At 57.7% G+C, this 18,888-nt stretch overlaps 2 protein-coding genes and 1 non-coding gene across 4 annotated transcripts in view; 1 reads left to right on the top strand and 2 right to left on the bottom strand.

Annotated features, from left to right (window-relative positions):
* Atp2a1 (ATPase sarcoplasmic/endoplasmic reticulum Ca2+ transporting 1) overlaps nt 1–6,952 on the top strand; it is a 17,933-nt gene extending 10,981 nt beyond the window's left edge. The window contains exons 10-23 of one of the 2 annotated variants that reach the window (XM_026392113.2): nt 239–327; nt 552–654; nt 889–1,020; nt 2,733–2,858; nt 2,984–3,202; nt 3,940–4,275; nt 4,420–4,640; nt 4,713–4,915; nt 5,098–5,183; nt 5,268–5,401; nt 5,522–5,639; nt 5,827–5,944; nt 6,231–6,273; nt 6,694–6,952. In XM_026392113.2, the coding sequence (XP_026247898.1) occupies nt 239–327; nt 552–654; nt 889–1,020; nt 2,733–2,858; nt 2,984–3,202; nt 3,940–4,275; nt 4,420–4,640; nt 4,713–4,915; nt 5,098–5,183; nt 5,268–5,401; nt 5,522–5,639; nt 5,827–5,944; nt 6,231–6,235 (1,890 nt within the window). In that variant the 3' untranslated portion in view covers nt 6,236–6,273; nt 6,694–6,952. The remainder of the gene's footprint in view (nt 1–238; nt 328–551; nt 655–888; nt 1,021–2,732; nt 2,859–2,983; nt 3,203–3,939; nt 4,276–4,419; nt 4,641–4,712; nt 4,916–5,097; nt 5,184–5,267; nt 5,402–5,521; nt 5,640–5,826; nt 5,945–6,230; nt 6,274–6,693) is intronic. The other variant, XM_026392112.2, reaches the window with a different exon arrangement.
* Trnag-acc (transfer RNA glycine (anticodon ACC)) lies at nt 2,247–2,318 on the bottom strand. Its single transcript has one exon. It is a non-coding gene; the product is annotated as a tRNA-Gly (tRNA).
* On the bottom strand, nt 6,740–18,888 carry Rabep2 (rabaptin, RAB GTPase binding effector protein 2). Its single transcript, XM_026392121.2, has 14 exons — nt 18,366–18,888; nt 17,661–17,870; nt 14,539–14,696; nt 11,863–11,973; nt 11,439–11,780; nt 10,627–10,722; nt 10,430–10,528; nt 9,605–9,760; nt 8,633–8,810; nt 8,469–8,480; nt 8,321–8,376; nt 8,174–8,227; nt 7,938–8,054; nt 6,740–7,531 (listed from the first exon to the last, which is right to left on the bottom strand). Exons 1-14 carry the CDS (start codon nt 18,424–18,426, stop codon nt 7,430–7,432), a joined length of 1,752 nt encoding a protein of 583 aa, XP_026247906.1. The 5' UTR covers nt 18,427–18,888; the 3' UTR covers nt 6,740–7,429.

The raw sequence follows: 18,888 nt of genomic DNA, 5'->3' as shown, positions 1-18,888 counted from the left end.
GATCTTCTTTAGCCCCGACGTGGCCTGCAGTAACTTTTGTTTTCAGTCCATGGAGACAGAACGTGGAGCATGATTGATTTCTAGCCATGGCGGGGCGGGGGAGATGCCAGGGAGTTTGCTTAGTCTGCTGGGAGTGTGGGGTCCAGGGGGTTGGACCTCGGGGCGTGGGCCTCGGTGCGAATGCCTGCCTTCCAGGAGGGGGAGAGGCGACATGGATGCGTGTCCTTCTCCCCTGCAGATGTTTATCGTTGACAAGGTGGACGGGGACCTGTGCCAGCTAAACGAGTTCTCCATCACTGGCTCCACTTATGCTCCCGAGGGAGAGGTGTAAGTCACCAGGAGTCCCCAGCACCCGTGTCTGCCCCCACCTCAGTGGCCCTCCTCTGTTCTTGCCTTCCTCTCTCTCTTCCCTTCCTTTCCCTCCCCTTCTCCCTCCCAGCCCATCTCTGATCTCCAAGTTCACTGCCATCTCCTGAGCCCTGCTCTCTGCGTCTCACTCCGGGTTCTTCTCCACTGTCTCTCTCCCTCCTTCCTCCCCATCCTGCTGCCAGCATGAAGAACGATAAGCCAATCCGGTCAGGGCAGTATGATGGGTTGGTGGAGCTGGCCACCATCTGTGCCCTCTGCAATGACTCATCCTTGGACTTTAATGAGGTAACCTCCCCACCCCCAAAGCGGCCCCTTCGTCCCTTCCAGCTGGCTCAGAGTCTGGGCCTCCTGAGCAGGCCGCGAGGGAGGGTCACAGGAAGGGGCAGGGAGCTGAGGCCACTGCCCCAGGGTTCCAGGGAAAAGAGTTCTTGGCTCCCTTCTCACTCTGTCCAAGTGGAAGGTGGGTGTGATGGTGGGGGCAAGGGCACCCACTTCCTCTTCCTCTTCTGCCCACCTCAGACCAAAGGTGTCTATGAGAAGGTGGGGGAGGCCACGGAGACGGCGCTCACCACGCTGGTGGAGAAGATGAACGTGTTCAACACGGACGTGAGAAGCCTCTCCAAGGTGGAGAGGGCCAATGCCTGCAACTCAGTGAGTCTGGACACCCCTCCCTGGGCCTTCGCTTCATGCCACACAGCCCCAAGCAGCCCCGGGCCAGGCAGAGCCTTGCACCCCATGCTGGGACCCCAGCTCTCGCAGGTGGACCTGCTGCTCTTCAGGGGAACCCACTGTCCCTGCAGTTAAATGGGGTTTTTCTTCTGCCTGGCCACAGTGCCCTGGAAGGTCACATCTTACAGCCATGTCCTAAGCTGAAATGGACAGAGGTGGATACAGACACCACAGTGGCCCATCCTGGCCAGCCCCCATTTCAACCTGATCCCTTGTCTCTAGGAGCACACTCGTCCCCATCAGATCTCAGGTCCTGATTTAGAACTGGGCATCTGTGGCCATTGTACCTACAGGGCAGGACCATCCTTGTCCAGATGACCAAGGCTGATTCCGTTATACTCACTCTGAGCTCTTGCTATTAATATTTGCTGAATTTCCATATTGAGTCTCTCTGAGGTATTATTTTCCTACATCTCTCTCTTTTGTACCAGAGACTGAACCCAGGGACCATTGAGCTACATCCCCTAGCCCTTTTTTGTATTTTATTTAGAGATAGGGTCTTGCTGAATTTTTTAGGGTCTCGCTAAGTTGCTGAGGCTGGCTTTGAACTCGTGATCCTCCTGCCTTGGCCTCCCAAGCTGCTGGGATTACTGGCGTGTGCCATTGCACACAGCTTCCTACATTTATTCTGCCATTTCTTCATGAGGTGCTGGAGACTGAACCCAGGAACCTGAGCATCCTAGGCAAAGTTCCCCCCATGTGCAAAATCTCATTGCCATTTTATTTAATTTTTTAAAAAAGTAAAAAGAATCTAGGTCTATTGAAGATTATTATTATTATTTGGTACATGGGATGGAATCCAGGCATGCTCTTTCACTGAGTTATACTCCCAGCCCTCATGTTGTGAGTCAGGGTCTCACTAAGTCACCCAGGCTGGCCTTGAACATGTGGTCCCCATCTCAGTCTCCCAAGTCACTGGGATTACTGGTGTACACCACCACACCCAGCCAGGGAAGATTAATTTCAAAAATTTACAAATGATAATATAAATTCATTTTTACTTCATTTTTTGTTATTTTGACTTTTATTTTTGCAGAGGTAGCCATGTGTATTTGGTGAAGAAAAGGCTTTCATTCATTTTTTTTAATTAAATATTTATTTTTTAGTTGTAGCTGGACATAAAACCTTTATTTTGCTTATTTATTTTTATGTGGTGCTGAGGATCGAACCCAGGCCTCGCACATGGTAGGCGAGCGCTCTACCACTGAGCCACAACCCCAGCCCACTTTCACTCATTTTTGAGGAGTGCTTTTTTCTGCATGCCAGGTATGAGGCCTAACCAACCATACATGCAATTATTTACATTTGAATTAATTTAAATTAAACAAAGAGGAAAATGCAGTTTTTCAGTCACATTGACCTCATTCCCAGTGCTCAGTCGCCATGGCTCACCTGCTTGAACAGTGCGGACTGCGGATCTCTGTCACCTCTCAGAGTCCTGTTGGACCCTACCACACAAGGCCATCTTGTTTCTGCTGTGCTTTAAACCAGTCACTGTAACACTGTGGCAGCATTACCCTTGGAATTCTTTCCATTTGTACTTCAGGTATCAGCCTTAGCATTAGTCTGGAGGTCCACTGTGACCTCCAAACCCTTTTTAACTGTGTTAAGGGGCCTGGTCTCCTCTTTCCCAGGTGATCCGCCAGCTGATGAAGAAGGAATTCACCCTGGAGTTCTCCCGGGACAGAAAGTCCATGTCTGTCTACTGCTCACCAGCCAAGTCTTCCCGGGCTGCTGTGGGCAACAAGATGTTTGTCAAGGTCAGAAATTGGAATGTATTCCCACTCCTCTTCTTCCTAATCCTGCCCCCTCTCCTGTGCCCATCCCCTCTCACTGTGTCCTGGCGGGCAGGCAGTGGTCTCTGAACGCTGTTCTGGTCTCCTAGGGTGCCCCTGAGGGTGTCATCGACCGCTGTAACTATGTGCGAGTTGGCACCACCCGGGTGCCGCTGACTGGCCCAGTGAAGGAGAAGATCATGTCGGTCATCAAGGAGTGGGGCACTGGCCGGGACACCCTGCGCTGCCTGGCCCTGGCCACCCGGGATACCCCTCCCAAGAAAGAGGAGATGATCCTAGATGATTCTTCCAGGTTCATGGAGTATGAGGTGAGTGGGGGGAGGCCCCATTGTCCCGGACGTCACCAAGAGGCTGATTTCCCACTGCCCGGCACCCTCTCATCTCAAACCGGTGGCTCTGTACGGGTCACAGAATCACAAGACACTAGTCTTCAAAAGAGCCCTAGCAATCACCCAGTCCAGTGCCGCTTTACTGTATCGACCTGTGGTGCTGGGGATGGAACCGGGGGCCATACACATGCTAAGAACATACCGTGGCCGAGCTGCTCCCCAGCCTCCTGGGCTACGTTAAGTGTGACCAGTGGATGGTCTGCGACCAGGGGAGGGAGGCTCTCGCCCCATAAGGGAAATCAGTGTCACTGCGCGGAGGGGCTCGCTCCTGTGCCTTCCATAACCAGGATGTCTCCAGGTGGGCATGGGCATTCTGGTGTAGGCCCCCTATTGGTCGTGGACTCTGAATGGCACCAAAAGCCCACTGCCTTCGTTTCTCAGAGGGAGATTGTGGCCTGGCAGGTCACAGGGATGTGCTCGAAGTTGTGGGTCAAGAGGTGGCCCTGCGGATAGCAGAAGCCACCTGCTCTTACCTCTAGCATGTATTCTGTGAAGAGCACTGTGGCTGGCCTGGCACTGTGAGGACCTGCAGGGACATGTCGGAATGAGAAACGTTTCTTGCCCCTGCTGAGGTCCAACACCAGGGCCTCCTCAAATCTTCCCCCCTCCTGGCTCGTGTCCGAGTCCCTCCCTGACCGCCCTCCGCTCTTTCCCAGACGGACCTGACGTTCGTTGGGGTGGTGGGCATGTTGGACCCACCCCGCAAGGAGGTCACAGGCTCCATCCAGCTGTGCCGCGACGCCGGGATCCGTGTGATCATGATCACCGGAGACAACAAGGGCACGGCCATTGCCATCTGCCGACGGATCGGCATCTTCTCGGAGAGCGAGCAGGTGACCGACCGTGCCTACACGGGGCGCGAGTTTGACGACCTGCCCCTGGCTGAGCAGCGGGAAGCCTGCCGTCGCGCCTGCTGCTTCGCCCGCGTGGAGCCCTCCCACAAGTCCAAGATCGTGGAGTACCTGCAGTCCTACGACGAGATCACTGCCATGGTGAGGGCCCCGAGTGTCCCCGGAGTCCGGCGCATGGGCTGGAGGGCCCTGATGACAGGGACAGAGGAGGGGGCCCAGGCTCGGGGGGGAGAACCTCAAGGAGGGATGTGGAAGGGGCCCTGAGTCCCCTCTTTCTTCCCTCAGACAGGGGACGGCGTCAATGACGCCCCTGCCCTGAAGAAGGCCGAGATCGGCATCGCCATGGGCTCTGGCACGGCGGTGGCCAAGACGGCCTCTGAGATGGTGCTGGCCGACGACAACTTCTCCACCATCGTGGCAGCCGTGGAGGAGGGCCGCGCCATCTACAACAACATGAAGCAGTTCATCCGCTACCTCATCTCCTCCAACGTGGGCGAGGTGGTCTGGTGAGCGCCAGGGCCCGGCGGGTGGGCGGGTGGCGGGGCCTGGACAGGTGTGTGACCACCTCCTTCTGGCAGCATCTTCCTGACCGCCGCCCTGGGGCTGCCTGAGGCCCTGATCCCCGTGCAGCTGCTGTGGGTGAACCTAGTGACCGACGGGCTCCCGGCCACGGCCCTGGGCTTCAACCCCCCAGACCTGGACATCATGGACCGGCCCCCCCGGAGCCCCAAGGAGCCCCTCATCAGCGGGTGGCTCTTCTTCCGCTACATGGCCATCGGGGGTAAGCAGGATGGGACCCCCACCGTCCTCCCCAGCCCTAGGGACTCACCCCCTGCTCAGGACACCAGCTGCCCCAGTGCAGCCCCCCAGTCGCCCTCTCCTTCACCCAGCTGTCACCAGCCAGGAAGGCCCTCCCGCGCTGGCCACCTCCTGGCCCTGACCCCTCCCCATCTTCCCACACAGGCTACGTGGGTGCAGCCACTGTGGGAGCAGCTGCCTGGTGGTTCCTGTATGCAGACGACGGGCCTCATGTCACCTACAACCAGCTGGTAAGAGGGGACAGAGAGCTGGGCCCTAGGAGGGTGGTGTAGAGGCCTCCACGGGACCTCAGGCTCCTGTCCCCTCCTCTGCAGACCCACTTCATGCAGTGCACAGAGCACAACCCTGACTTTGATGGCGTCGACTGTGAGGTCTTTGAGGCCCCTGAGCCCATGACCATGGCCTTGTCCGTGCTGGTCACCATCGAGATGTGCAACGCTCTCAACAGGTAGGGCCTCCTGCCCGCCCCAGTGCAGTGTGGGGCCGGCGCCTGGGCCTCCCCTCCCTGCCCTCCTCTCCTCATGGTCTCTGTGTCCCCCTCTGTGGCTCTGCTCGGCCCTCGCTGCAGCCTGTCTGAGAATCAGTCCCTGCTGCGGATGCCGCCCTGGGTGAACATCTGGCTGCTGGGCTCCATCTGCCTGTCCATGTCCCTCCACTTCCTCATCCTCTACGTTGACCCTCTGCCGGTGAGCCCCCTTCTGCCACCTGTCCCCCAGCCCCGGGGAGCCCACACAGGGCCTGGGGCTACTTGCACTAGAGGTGCTGACGAGGGGAAGGTGGGACTGGCTGAGATGGTGCCCGGCCCCCTGCTCCCTCTCCACCTCCTCCCAAGAGGACCCTTGCTTTCCTCACGGCTGCCGTCCCCACCCCCAGATGATCTTCAAGCTGCGGGCCCTGGACCTCACCCAGTGGCTCATGGTCCTCAAGATCTCCCTTCCAGTCATCGGGCTGGACGAAATCCTCAAGTTCATTGCTCGGAACTACCTAGAGGGTAAGGAGCGCCCCTCCTCTGACCCCCGGAGCCCCAGGCCCTGAGGTCACCCCCTGCCCTCCGCGCGGCGAAGCGCGCCCGCCCCGCCCTCTTCCTTTGCAGGTGGTAAGTTCTCTGTGGCCCTGGTAGGACCAGTGTCCCCAGGCAGGGGGGCCCAGGCCCCTTCTCTGCTCCAGCCGCTCCAGGCAGGGTCACTCTCCTGGGTGGCCCCCAGCCTGCTCAGCCCTCTGGGCCCGCAGGCCACCTCCCTCCTTGACACCAGCTCTCTCTGTCCTCTTGGCCATAGGATAACCGTCCCCCTCCTCCATGTCTTTGAACCCGTGTCACAGGTATCACCCTCCCTCCCTGCCCTCGCGCCAGCTGCTGCGCCCTGCCGCCTGCCCCTAGCTGCCCGCGCATCCCAGGTCACTTGCGCTCGCTGCTCCACCTGGAGCCACTGCCACTGCTGCCCCTGCCGCGCTTCCACACGGCTGGTCTCTGCCCTCGCGGCAGCACCAGCACTGCTGCCAGGGCCCGGGCACCCTGGCGGTGCCCAGCCTCCGGGCACCACTGTCCGCTGGGCTGCGCTGCGTGGCGCTGGCTGCCTCTGCTGCTGGGGCTGCGGGTGGGAGGGTAGGGAGCTGGGGACACAGGTAAGTGCAGGGAGGAAAGGGGCCGCGGCGACCTCCAGGCTGTGCGCCAGCAGACGGGCACTGGGAAGGACCCCTCTCCCTACCCCACCTGCTCCATCCCTCCCCTTCTCCTTCCAGATCCAGAAGATGAGAGAAGGAAGTGACGGTCTGCTGCCCCTTCCTCCCTGATAGCGACGCATCTTCACCAGGGCTGTGGCACCAACTCCTCCCGCCCCGACATGTTTCTGTTTATAAACACAACATCCCCTCCCCCGCAACCTGTCCTCCCTCCCCACCCTGGACATCCTCCCCTCCCAACCCCATGGGGCTTGCAGGGACAAGGCGACCGACTGAGCTGAGCTGCTTATTTATTGAAAATAAATGACAGGAAATTCTGGCCTCGCCTCCGTGCACGTCTCGAGGCCTGCGTCAGGCCCCAGGGACAAGCGTCTTAGTGTCATGCGTCCAGAAAGCAGCTGCCTGTCTCAGGGTGTGCATGAGGGACCCACTGATGCTGACAGAGTCTGCCAGCCACCACACAGCTCGGCTGTGCCTCGGGACGGACGGGGACGACTGTGCCAGCGTGGCTGTTGGCCAGCAGGGGCACTGGAGGCAGCACGGCAGCCAGAGAGCCGCAGGGTTCAGCCTGCCCTTTGGTTCCAGGAGGGGGCGGTGTCATCCCTGAGAGCAGAAGGCCCAGCCACTCTGGGAGGAGGCGCTGGGCAGTGGTGGCCCCGGCACCCCAATCCCAAGCTTGGAGAGGGTGAGAGCTCCGTCCTGACACCCCAAGGCCAGGCCTCAGGGACTGGACTGGAGGAAGGCAGTCTTCCCCAGGGGGGTGGAAGCGGGGATCGATGGGTTCTCGCCGGGCCCTTCAGGTGTCCTTGATGTCCCTCACATCCTTGAGGGACCCCTCATCCAGGATGCAGCGCACCTGCTCCAGAGTCCCAGCCTGGCGGATCCGCTCTAGGCGCACCTGGGGAATCAGGCAAGGGACGCAGAAGTCTCTGGTGGGAAACACAGCTCCTATCCCACCTGCCAACCCCCAGTGGCAGGGCCCAGGACCAGTGCACCTAGGGCACCCCGCCCCCCCAAGCCCCCGCTGCCACCAGGGGAAAGGGAATGAACAGGTCCTAGGAGAGCTCAAGGAAGCTCAACCTGCCACAGACCCTCCGTGCCACCAAGCCTGTGCTAAGGGCATCCTGTGACCGACACAAGATATACCCAAAGAGCTTCAGCTTTGGGGACAATAATTCAGGGCTACGTACCATGCCAGCCCTGGGAGGAGGACAGGGACTCCCCCAACTGAGGGACTGTCCTCACAAGACACAGGGCAAGTCACTGAAAACCACACCAGTATTGGGGAGGGGGGGGCGACATACCTGCAGGGCCTGGGACAGTCGCACGAAGTCCCTCTGCACCTGTTCGCTGGTCTCCAGCTCAGCCTGCAGCCGCAGCACCTTGGCCCTCTGCTCTGAGAGGAGGTCTGTGAGCTGGGCCTGTGGGGACAAGACGCTGAGTTGGGGCCTGGCTCAGCCTTGGGCCAGCCAAGAGGGGGTGTGGTCAAGTACTGAGATGACCCCACACAGTCACCCCTTCCACACCAGCTGACTCTGACCTCTTCTGTCCGGCCAGAGCCTGGCTGTTGCAGGAGGCCTTCCTGGCGCTGGGCCTGAAGGAGACAGAGGACAGGAGGGGCCTGCTAGGTCTTCTCTGCACAGTGCCGTCCCTCACACCCTGGTCTGCTCCCTGGGCTCTGCCTCACCTGGCTCTGTTCCTGCTGGATCCGGTCCATCTCTGTCCTCAGGCTACACAGGGAGGCTGGGAAGTCAGGCACAAGGAGGCTGCAAGTCAGGCCCCCACTGGTTCCTTCCCCACCAGCCAGCCCCGGCCAGGGCGCCTCCCATACTCACCCTCTAACACCTCTGTGGGGGTGGGGGAGGGAGAGAGAGAGAGAGAGAGAGAGAGAGAGAGAGATGTTGGTGGAGGCTTGTCCTCCCATGTCTCCCCTCCTCTGCCCAGGTGGCCCCGAGGGAGGTCAGGCGCCTGGCGGCAGGGGAGCTGGCTGGGCCCTCACCTGTCTCCTCCCGCTGCACCCGCAGCTGCCCCTCCAGGCTGGCCCTGGCCGCCGTCGTCTCCTCCAGCGCCTCCCGCAGAGTCACGATCTCAATCCGCAGGCGCTCGGCCTCGTGCTCCCGGGCCTGCAGCCGGGCGCGCGCCTCCTGCCGTGTGCGGTGCAGCAGCTGCTGCAGCTCCTGGAAAGGACGCGAGTGGCCCGCTGGGCACCGGGCAGAAGAGCAGGACAGGGGCCGGCGGGGCCGCTGGCCAGAGGGGGATAGCGGGGAGGAAGCGGAAGGAAGGAAACTGCCCCAGCAGGAAAGAACCCAAATGCCAGGCGGGAGGGCGCGTAACACCCCACGTTCGCGGTGGAAATGAAGGCACCGCGCCCGACGCACAGCGCAGGGACTCAGAAATGGGGCGGGGCCGGAGTTCCAGAAAAGAGACCCCTGGGTCAAGCCCCCAAGCAACAGAGTCCAGCCCTCCATTATTTATGGACTGAAAAGTAAATCAAAAAAGAACGAGAGAATGAAACAGGATCCAGGAAAACGGGCACCGCAGAAGTGGATGTGCGCCGTAACCGCGGGGTAGGGACAGGTCCCAGGGATCTTTGCATTTTGAATAAATTACATTATCCATAAATTACATCAACAAAGGCCATGCACAGATCAATGATGACGGCTTATGAACCAAAGATCATGATGATTTCAGTTTAAGGATCTCAGGTCTCTCAAAAACAGGAAACAAACCAAATCGTTGCCTCCTGGGTGTCAGGAATTGTTAACTCTTCTTCATACCAATGCTGGGAAGATACTATGGTCCCATTTCTCAGATGAGGAAACGGAGCCTTAAAGAGGTCAAGTGGGTTGGCCAAGGCAAAGAGCCAAAACAGCTGCCAGGGTCTGTCCCTGGGTCCCCAGATGCTCTGCTCTGCCTGGAAAGGAAGGGCCCACAGGTTGCCCAGGGCTCTTTGTGCCCACGCCCTGCTCACCTGCACGGAGCTGGGCAGTGACTCGTCCTCGCCCTCGAGCTGCTCCAGGCTCTGGGGGGCTGAAGAGGGCAAATGCTCAGCCCGGAGCCCCTGGTTTTCCTCATTCAGCCGCTTTACCTCATGGTGCAGGCACTTGTGAGAGGTGGCCAGTTCTGCCTGGGGACAAACATGGCAGTGAGGAGGGCAGGCTGGCTCCTGATGTGCTGAGGCAGGAAGACGCTCCCTTACTGCTTGGCTTTGGCTCCAGGCTCTAGACACCCTCCTGTTGACCTGGAGCACAGGTGAGCAGCTGCACTCCATGCTGGGCCTTACTTGGTCCACACTGTTTCTAAAACCCTCAAGTCGCTGCCAACTTTGACAATTGGGAGCTGATGCACAGGTATGGGGGTTTCTGGCTTCTCTTGAAAAATCAGAACGTCTAGCTGCAGGGAGCTGGCACTCCAGGCAGGAAGGATCAGCTTAACTGAGCAGTTGTCCCCTCAGGACCCCTCCTCCTGGGCCAGGCCACTACCACGCCTTCCTACCAGGCACCTGGTGCCATCTGATCCCTTCCCCCTGCCCTGGCCTCGGTAATCACGGGGCTTGTTTTCCATCTCACATTCCACAATCCAGGCCCCATTATCTCGACCTCACAGAGGGTGAAGCAGAGGCCCTGAGGTCACAGGTTAGTCCAAGATCACAAGAGCGCTGGCTGTGGCTGGGTGGCCCCCAAACCCTTTACCTACCTGGCACCAATGCCTGGAGGAGGCCAGAGCAGCCGGAGGAGGAACAGGTGCCCCAACTAGCCTGACCCCGCTTCCTCCTGCCACAGTCCCCAGCACTCACCATCTGCAGCTGCACCCGCTCCTGGGCCTGGCTCACGGTCCCCTGCAGGGTCCGAAGCAGCTGCTCTGAGTTCTGGACCTGGGCCAGGAGCACCTGCATCTGGGGGTGGAAGGAGGGCATCCGTGAGGTCAGGGCCACCTGGGGGGCAGCAGGTGGCCAGAGGCCCTCTGAGGGCAACAGCAGAGGCTGGGACCCACCTGCTTGGCGCAGTCCTCGGTGCTCCTTCTCAGGCCCTCCTGCAGTTCATCCCGCTCGCGGCTGACGCTCTCCAAGTCCTTCTGCAGTTGCCGGCCCTGCCAGAGATCCAGACCTGTCTCAGACTCCAAGGGAGGCCATCCCTCTCCTGCAGGCTCCGTGCCATCGTCCCCTGGCCCCTCAGCCAGATGCTCAGGGACGACTCTTCCCTGCACAAGCCGCGTCCACCCCGGCAGGCCCCGTCCACTCTTCCTGTCTCTGCTGCCATCTCCTGGTCCAGTCACTGCCTTCTCCTAAGCCACAGTCCCAACCAGTCCTGGTCATCCAGCTGCTCCCCAGCCCCCCACAGCCCACCCCGACACACAGGCCCAAAGGGCTCCCCAGGCACGAAGCCACACAGGCCTCTCCCTGGCTGGGCCGCGGCGCTTCCTCCTGGCCTGTCTGAAGTGCAGGCTCTGAAGGGCAGCCCCTGCCTCCTCCTGACCTCTCTCCTGGCGGCCTTCCTGCCTTCCAGGGCCTCAGAACTCGCAGCCCCCCTGCCCCTGCCCCTGCCAAGTGCCGCTTTGCCACCATCTGGGTCTCGGGTTCCACGCTGACAGTCTCTGCCCCACGGCCCTCTTCAGTTGTGTCCTGGGCGACTCGCCCTGTGACCTTATCCACTCTGTGTGTGCACGTGTGTTGGTGCCTGACTCCCGCTCTCTAGGGGACGGTGTCTCCTTCCTCGTGGCGTCCCCCACTCTAGCTCTATCTCGGGGCCTGGGCCAGGGTGGCATGTGGCCCCAGGCCACCCGCCCCGTCCACCCCGTCCACACACCTCGGCCTGCAGCTGCTCCCACTGGTTGTCTGGGACCAGCTGGTACCCAGGAGGGGGCAGGTAGATGCCCTCGGGGACCAGGGTGCCCGTGGACACCAGGGAGGCCGTCTCCTCCTGCTCGGGGCTCAGGCCCTGGCGGCTGCGGGGCAGGGAGGCGCTGCTGCCGGCTCCGCCGAGGGAGAAGGAGGAGATGGAGGCGCCGTCGTCACAGTTGTGGGCGAAGGCCTCGGCGGCCGGGCCCCCATCGCCGCTTGGCTCCTCCAGGGGCTCCAGGGGCGGAGATGGGTTCCGGGACAGCAGCTCCGTGGAGCCGTGCAGGGAAGGGGGGTGCCGGGGACGTCTCTAGGGAAGGGTGCAGGAAAGAGGCTGGGGAGCTGGCTCCTGGGCGCCCCTTCCCGGCCCCGCGCCCCCGGCCGCCCCTCACCTGGATCTCTTGGATCAGCTCCTCCGCCTTCAGCAGCTTTGCCTTGAGCTCCTCGATCTCCTGCTCCATGGGCAGCACGATCTCTCGCAGCTTCTCTGAGTCCTCGTGGGCCTGGGGGACGCCAGGAGGTGAGTGGGCAGGACAGCACCCGGCAGCCCCTGGGCCCCTCAGTTCTGTTCAAGGTTCCTCTGAGAGCTTCGGGGCGGGAGGGAGGTAAAAGGGTCAAGGTCCTGACTACCTTCCTTTGCCCACTTCCTCTCCAACATCCTTTTTTTTAACCCTAAAACTTCTTTTTTTTTAATATTTATTTTTTAGTTCTCGGCGGACACAACATCTTTGTTGGTATGTGGTGCTGAGGATCGAACCCGGGCCGCACGCATGCCAGGCGAGCGCGCTACCGCTTGAGCCACATCCCCAGCCCAACCCTAAAACTTCTTAAATCGAGCACTTGGCGTAACTTCTGCCACACCATCTATATTTCTATTTCTCAGCTTTCCTATGACACGATCCTATGACTCAGTTGCAGCTAATGTGGTGTAAGCAGATGTGCCACATGTGAACTTCCAGGGCAACTCCTTAAAGGAACAGGAGGATATGTCTTTCTGTACTTCTTCTTGCTGGCTGAAATGTGGATGTGATGGCGGGCACTCAAGGAGTCATCTTGGGCCATGAGGCAATTGGCTCTCTATGGCAAAATAGCCACAGAGGAGGAGCCTGGCTTCCTAAGGACTTATTGAGCTGCTACACCAGTCTGGACTTTAAGAAAAATAAACTTCTATTTAAGCCAATGCTAAATGGATCTTCAACTGCATGCAGGCAAACCTCATCCTAACCTAACTGATATGCCCTCCCACACTCCCACACGACCCTACGGGTGATTAATACTTTTCTGTTCCTGCTGAGCTTGCAGAGCAAGAGCCCCTGCACGTGTCACTTGGCTTCTCTAACCAACCAACCAAAACTGGGCCATATCACCAATGCAGTTCCTCCCGCCACAAGTGCCAGGTCACTGAGAATGGCCTGTCATCCGCCCAGGTGTTCAAGGCAGAAATTGGCCAGTCATCCTTTCTGTTACCACCCTCTTCCAATTCATCCAGTTTTTCTTTTTTTTCTTTTTCTTCCAGTGCTGAAGATTGACCCAGGGCCTTGTGCCTGCCAGACTCTATCATTAAGCCATATCCCCAGCCTTTTTGAGTTTTTTGGTTTTGTTTTAATCTTGAGACAGGATCTTGCTAAGTTGCTGAGGCTAGCCTCAGATTTGCGATCCTCTTGCCTCAGCCTCCCAAGTCTCAGGGGCTACAGGTATGCACTACCATGCCATCTGTCTCTTGAATCACTTTTCCACATGAGCTCAATTTAACCCTCCAAATCTCTTATAGGAACAGCTGCAACGGGCAGTATAAACCTGTGTGGCCAGAACAAACACCCCAATCTCATCTGCGGCCCCCGAATATACTCTGCAGATGCCTAAGCAACAGACAGTGATGGCTGAACGCAGGGGTTGCCCACACTAGCCCCTGCCTGACTGCAGACTGGACTGCCTTCCTCCACAGCAGGTGGCTGTCACCGAGCGAGGTCCTCCTTACCACTCTGCAAATGTTCCCCGAGAAACACTGGCTGCAAGGAGCAGCCTCTGCCGGGAGCTGAGGAGTGGAGGGTGGCTTTCCTTTCTTGGGCTCCTGTTTTGACCCTTGTCTTTCTAACTGGGCAGTTCCCTCCATCTCCCCAAGCCTCAGCTTCCTCGAGCATGAAATGAGGTATTAAGTGAGTACCTCACAGGGCTGCTGTGTGGATGGAACGAGGCAGCGGTTTAAATTCACTTTAAAAGATGAAACATTTGAAAATAGGAGCTTCCTATTGTTGTTTTTAGTTGTGTGTGTGTGTGTGTGTGTGTGTTTACGTGGTGCTGGAGATTGAACCCTGGGCTTTGCACATGCTAAGCAACTGCTCTACCTCTGAGCTACATCCCCAGCCCTGTGTGTGTGTGTGTGTGTGTGTGTGTGTGTGTGTGTACACAAACATACACACATATAAATTAAACATATATACAGATAGATACAGTTTTTTGTTTTTAAGAGACAGGGTTCTCCAGGCTGGCCTCAAACTCCTAGGCTCACGCCATCCTCCAGCCTCAGCCTCCTGAGTGGCTGGAGCTACACTCGGCTCACTATTTTTGTTTAATGATAACAACAACAATAATCAAGGAGGCTCTGTACCATAGAGGTTAAGAACAAAAACTCCAGGACCTCACTGCTTGGACTGGTAGATGCCAACTCCGCTTCTTTATATCTGCAAAAGCTGGGCGCATCACGGAGTCCCTGAGCCTCCCCTTACCTGCTCAATGGACCTGGTGCTCCGCCTCACACGTGGCGAAGACCGGAGGCCCCAGCTCTGCCCAGCACCGAGCAACTAGCCTGGCGCACTAGAGGTTCCCTGAAGTGTTAGTGCCCTCCCCCTTTCACGGCTGATCTGGCTTTGGAGGTAATGAAGGTGGTCACCCCACCAGCACGGGGCAGGCCAGAACTGCGCCAAGAGGCCAGCAGTCTGCGGTGCTCTGTGCTCCGCCCGGAGTCATCGCTCCGCATCCTGCGCCAGTGACTGTGGACGGGCACCTCAGCGATTCCCACCCAACACCTTCCTGAGGCCCAGGGGGACACAGGCCACCCCGACCCCAACCTTTTCCATCTGCTTCTCCAAGGAGTCCAGGGGGTGGGCCCGGGCCAGCAGCTGCTTCAGGTGGCCCAGCTCTCGCTCCTTCTCCTCAGAGTCCTGCTGCTGCTGCTGCCGCTCCTGCTTCAGGGACGCGATCTGGGCTTCATAGCTGCTGATGGAGTCTGCGGGGGAAGGGTGGAAGGCCATCTACCACAGTGGGCATCACAGGGCTCTGCACACAGAGCTGGGCTGGCCTCGGCCTCTGTGTGCCTTAGCATCCCCAGCAACAAAACAGGGTGCTGCTGACCCACTGCTGGTTACAGGACCAAGTGAGACGACATGGGTAAGGTGCTCAGCCCTCTCCCTGGCACACGACAGGGACCTTGGCCAATCTATCTCTCAGATGTATTTGATTAAAGACCTGGTCCCTAACATTTATACTAAAACCGAAAGTCAAACACCATTTTAGTTAGCAGGAAATGGTTCTGATATATGCAGTATTGATTGATAGATAGATTTTTTAAACTCAGGGGCACTCGACCACTGAACCCCATCCCCAGGCCCATTTTGTATTTTATTTAGAGTCAGGATCTCACTGAGTTGCTTAGCACTTCGGGGTTGCTGAGGCTGGCTTTGAACTCACGATCCTCCTGCCTCAGCCTCCCATGCCACTGGGAGGCATGGAGCCACTGCGCCTGGCTGCAGTATTTCTCTTAATGTGGACTAATTTTAGAAGTAAAGGCTCAGTCGTCACACTGCCTGGGTTTACATTGGAAGCCTATGTCCAAATCAATTGCACCACATAAATTCACCAAGAGGTGACAGGACAGAGAAGCTGGCATCGTGGGACAGCTAATCTGGGCATACTCAGAGTGAAGGAGGGACTGAAGGTGATGATACGCAGCCCGTGAATCAGGGTGGGTGGCATGACCAGGCAGAATGATTGCCAACAATTTCCAGATAACCAACAGCTGGTTGATGGGTAGGACCTAAGACACCAGAAACCTTTATTTTGTGCTCTGGAGCACAGTGTGATGATACTTGATTTTGTGGTCAAAACAGGACTGGCTTTGCAAGTGATTCTCTGGGCCACCAAGCTGTTTTGGATACAGTTCAAAGTAATGCTTGGATACTTCACGATGGAAACTGTATATGCAGACAACAGGATGGGCCAGAATTTCTGTTAAAGCCGTAATTACCATCTCTGTGACTTCTACAGAGGCACACTGTTCAGATAAAGAATCACTGGGAGAATTTGAAGAATCTGACATTCAGAGACAAACTGTCCAAGTGATCCTAGAATAGATTCTGAAAACACAACGGCTACTCCTATTAATACGGATCAGCTACAACAAATATTTTGGGGTTTTTGGTTTGGGGTGGATTGAACCCAGGGGTGCTCTACCACTGAGCTATGTCCAGGTAACAGGGCCAGCGGGAGCAGAGGCCCAGAGGCGGAAGGTGGCAAATGTGTCTGGGCACAGCGGCATGTTAGAAAAGCCCAAGTGAGGGCTCCTGAGGAGAGATGCTGGGGGCGGGGGCAATGCATGGCTCCCGAGGTTTGGAATTTACACTACAGGTCTGTGGCACCAACAGTAGGTAGAGCAAAAACACTTTCTATCTGCACAGACGTTTATTTACCTTAATGTGTACTAATGTTAGGAGTAAAGGTTCAGTTGCCAGATTACCTGCCAAATCTTCTGCTCCTGTCTAGCTGCGTGACCTTGGGCAAGTTATTTAAACTCTCTAGGACTCAGAGTTCCCTCTGTCAAATGGAGTTGGATAATAGTTCCTACCTCATAGTTTGTTATGAAGATGAAATACTCATAAAATATTTAGCTTTGTGCCTGGCATATATAAGTGCTCAATAAAAGCTATTGTTATTACTTGAGACACACCTTTTTATTTTTTATAGAGATAAGAAGCTTCCTTTAATACATGTATGTAAGCTTTTAAAAAGTAAATCTATTAAAAGAACAAATACTGCCAGGCATGGTGGTACATGCCTGTAATCCCAGCAACTTTTTTTTTTTAAATACTTTTTAAAATTGTAGATGGACACAATATCTTTACTTTATTTATTTATTTATTTGTATGTGGTGCTAAGGCTCGAACCCAGTGCCTTATACATGTGAGGCAAGTGCTCAACCACAGCCCCTAATCCCAGCAATTTGAGAGGCTGAGACAGGAGGATCTCAAGTTCAAGGCCAGCCATAGCAACTTAGCAAGACCCTAAGCAACTTAGTAAGACCTCATCTCAAAATAAAAAGGTCTGGGGATGTAGTTCAGTGGTAAAGTGCCCCTGGGTTCAATCCCTAGTACCAAAAAAAAAAAAAAAAAATTTTTTTAAAGAACATGAAGTCAATAACAGGATGAATTGTATGAAGATCTAACTACATTGCATAAGTATGGATGCCTGGAAATGTAAGAGACAGCTCCAGATATGGAAACGTATGGTGGGATGGGAGTGTTAGGCGGTTTATTCTGGAAACCAGTGTCAAGGCCAGATCATTGAGGGAGATCTGAGTCTGGGACAACAGGCTAGGAGAAAGCAGACAGAGCCCCATTACAGCAGGTGGCGACAGGTCTGTCATATGTTTCAAAGACTTTTGCCACTGACTAAATGATGAGGCAGGAATTAGGAAAAGAATCTCAGGGCCCTGGGAGCAAGAGAGCTGGTGCTTCCCAAGTAGAGAGGAGGGAGGGAGGAAGGTGTATGTGTGTGGGAGGGGTGGGCAGGGGTGCCTGGGGAAGGTCGGATATTGGAGGATCACATTCACAGACTGGGCCCCCAAGCTGAGTCTATAACCCAAGAGCCCAGACTAAAATAAGACTCATTCAGGGAACTGAAAAGTTTCTTGCTTATCTTTAAGGTTGATCAGTCATCAGTGAGGGACGAGAAATGACAGAGAACAAGGAAAGAGACAGAGCAGGGAGCTAAACTTAGCTATAACTAACAAGAGTGGCTGCCATCACGTGTGGTTCCTCTATGCAAATCAGAAAAGGGTGGCCCTAGCTCTGGGCCATAGGCATACCGTGAGCTAGACCACCCTGCAACCCTCCTACCACTGATCTGTCCTCCTTCTTATCCTGCGGATACTCCCTCTTATGGGCTGATGGGGAGTCTGGGGGAGAGCCCCTCTCACCTTTCAGGATGGCCTGCAGCGAGGCCACCTCCTCTTGACACTGCCGCTGCACTGCAGCCACAGCCTCGGCTTTGGTGCTTTCGCTCACCTCCGCCACCGCCTTCATGGTCTCCATTTCTGCCAGGGCGCCTGCCAGCTCAGCCCGAAGCCGGCTGAGCTCACCTGACTCGGTCTCAACCTTTACACCTTCAAGGGGCTGGGGGTCCATGGCTGTGGAGGACAGGAATCAGTCTCTATGCCCATTACTTCACGAATCCCCAACACTCCGGGCCACCCACCAAATCTGCAAGTCCTTCAACTCGGTACTGCAGCGCCACCTTCAACCCGGCCCCGCCCCACTCACCTGGCCCCGCCCCACTCACCTGGTCCCCGCCCCTTCCTCGCCTCTCTCCCACTTCATTCTGCCTGGCGTTGCCTACAGCCGGTCCTCGGTTCACCCAATCTCCTCTTCCCTTCAACGCGACCTCCACAATGGCCCCGCCCTTTCCTCGCTGCGCCCCGCCTCTCACCTGCCACTGGCCCTCCCCTCGAGCCACCAGGCCCCGCCCCTTGCGCCGGTGGCTCAAAGCCCCGCCCCCTTTCCCGACGGCGTGACCCCGCCCCTTTCTCCAGCCTCCCCTCTCCTCCTCCCACCCCCCGGCGGCCGAGCTCGGCTCCGCCTCGGGCTCCAGCGCCCCCCGCGTGCACGAACGCTCCCCGACGTACCGGCCCCCGGCCGCAGCAGCCGCCCGTCCTCGCTCGCGGCCGCCGGCGCAGCTGCCGCCATCGCCTCAGCGCAAACGGCGGATTCCCGCACTCCCTGGTGACGGCGCTGGCCTCTTCCGGGTCCTCTCGGCTGTTTCCGGATCCGCTCGGCTGTTTCCGGATGGGCCCCGTACCCGCGGCCCAGGCCGGAGGTGAGGGGGATTGCCGAGCGTCGGCCGAAGATTCCCGAGTGGACACCGGCCCTGGCTCCGGGTCCCGCCCCTCTCCTGGGCCGCGCGGGTCCTGAGGACCCTGCCCTTCCAACTGCAAAGAGGTCCTTCCCCGGCGTCTCTCCGCGACCTTGGAAGTTCTGCTGCTGTTCCACCTCGGGGACGCCGGCCGGCCTCGCCCGGGAGGACGAAGCGCTGTCTGGCTCTTGTCGCGCTGCTCCCGGAGTCAACCCTGGATGGCCCCGGGCCGCCCTTCCGCCGCAGCCTGGCTCACGTTACAGCGAGCCGTGGCCCGGCCCTCCCTGCTCCGCCGC

This window comes from Urocitellus parryii, chromosome 9, assembly GCF_045843805.1.
Source record: "Urocitellus parryii isolate mUroPar1 chromosome 9, mUroPar1.hap1, whole genome shotgun sequence".
Classification (NCBI taxonomy): Eukaryota; Metazoa; Chordata; class Mammalia; order Rodentia; family Sciuridae; genus Urocitellus; species Urocitellus parryii.
Note: the sequence above shows the minus strand (reverse complement) of the source record. Positions and strands in the feature narration are given on the sequence as shown.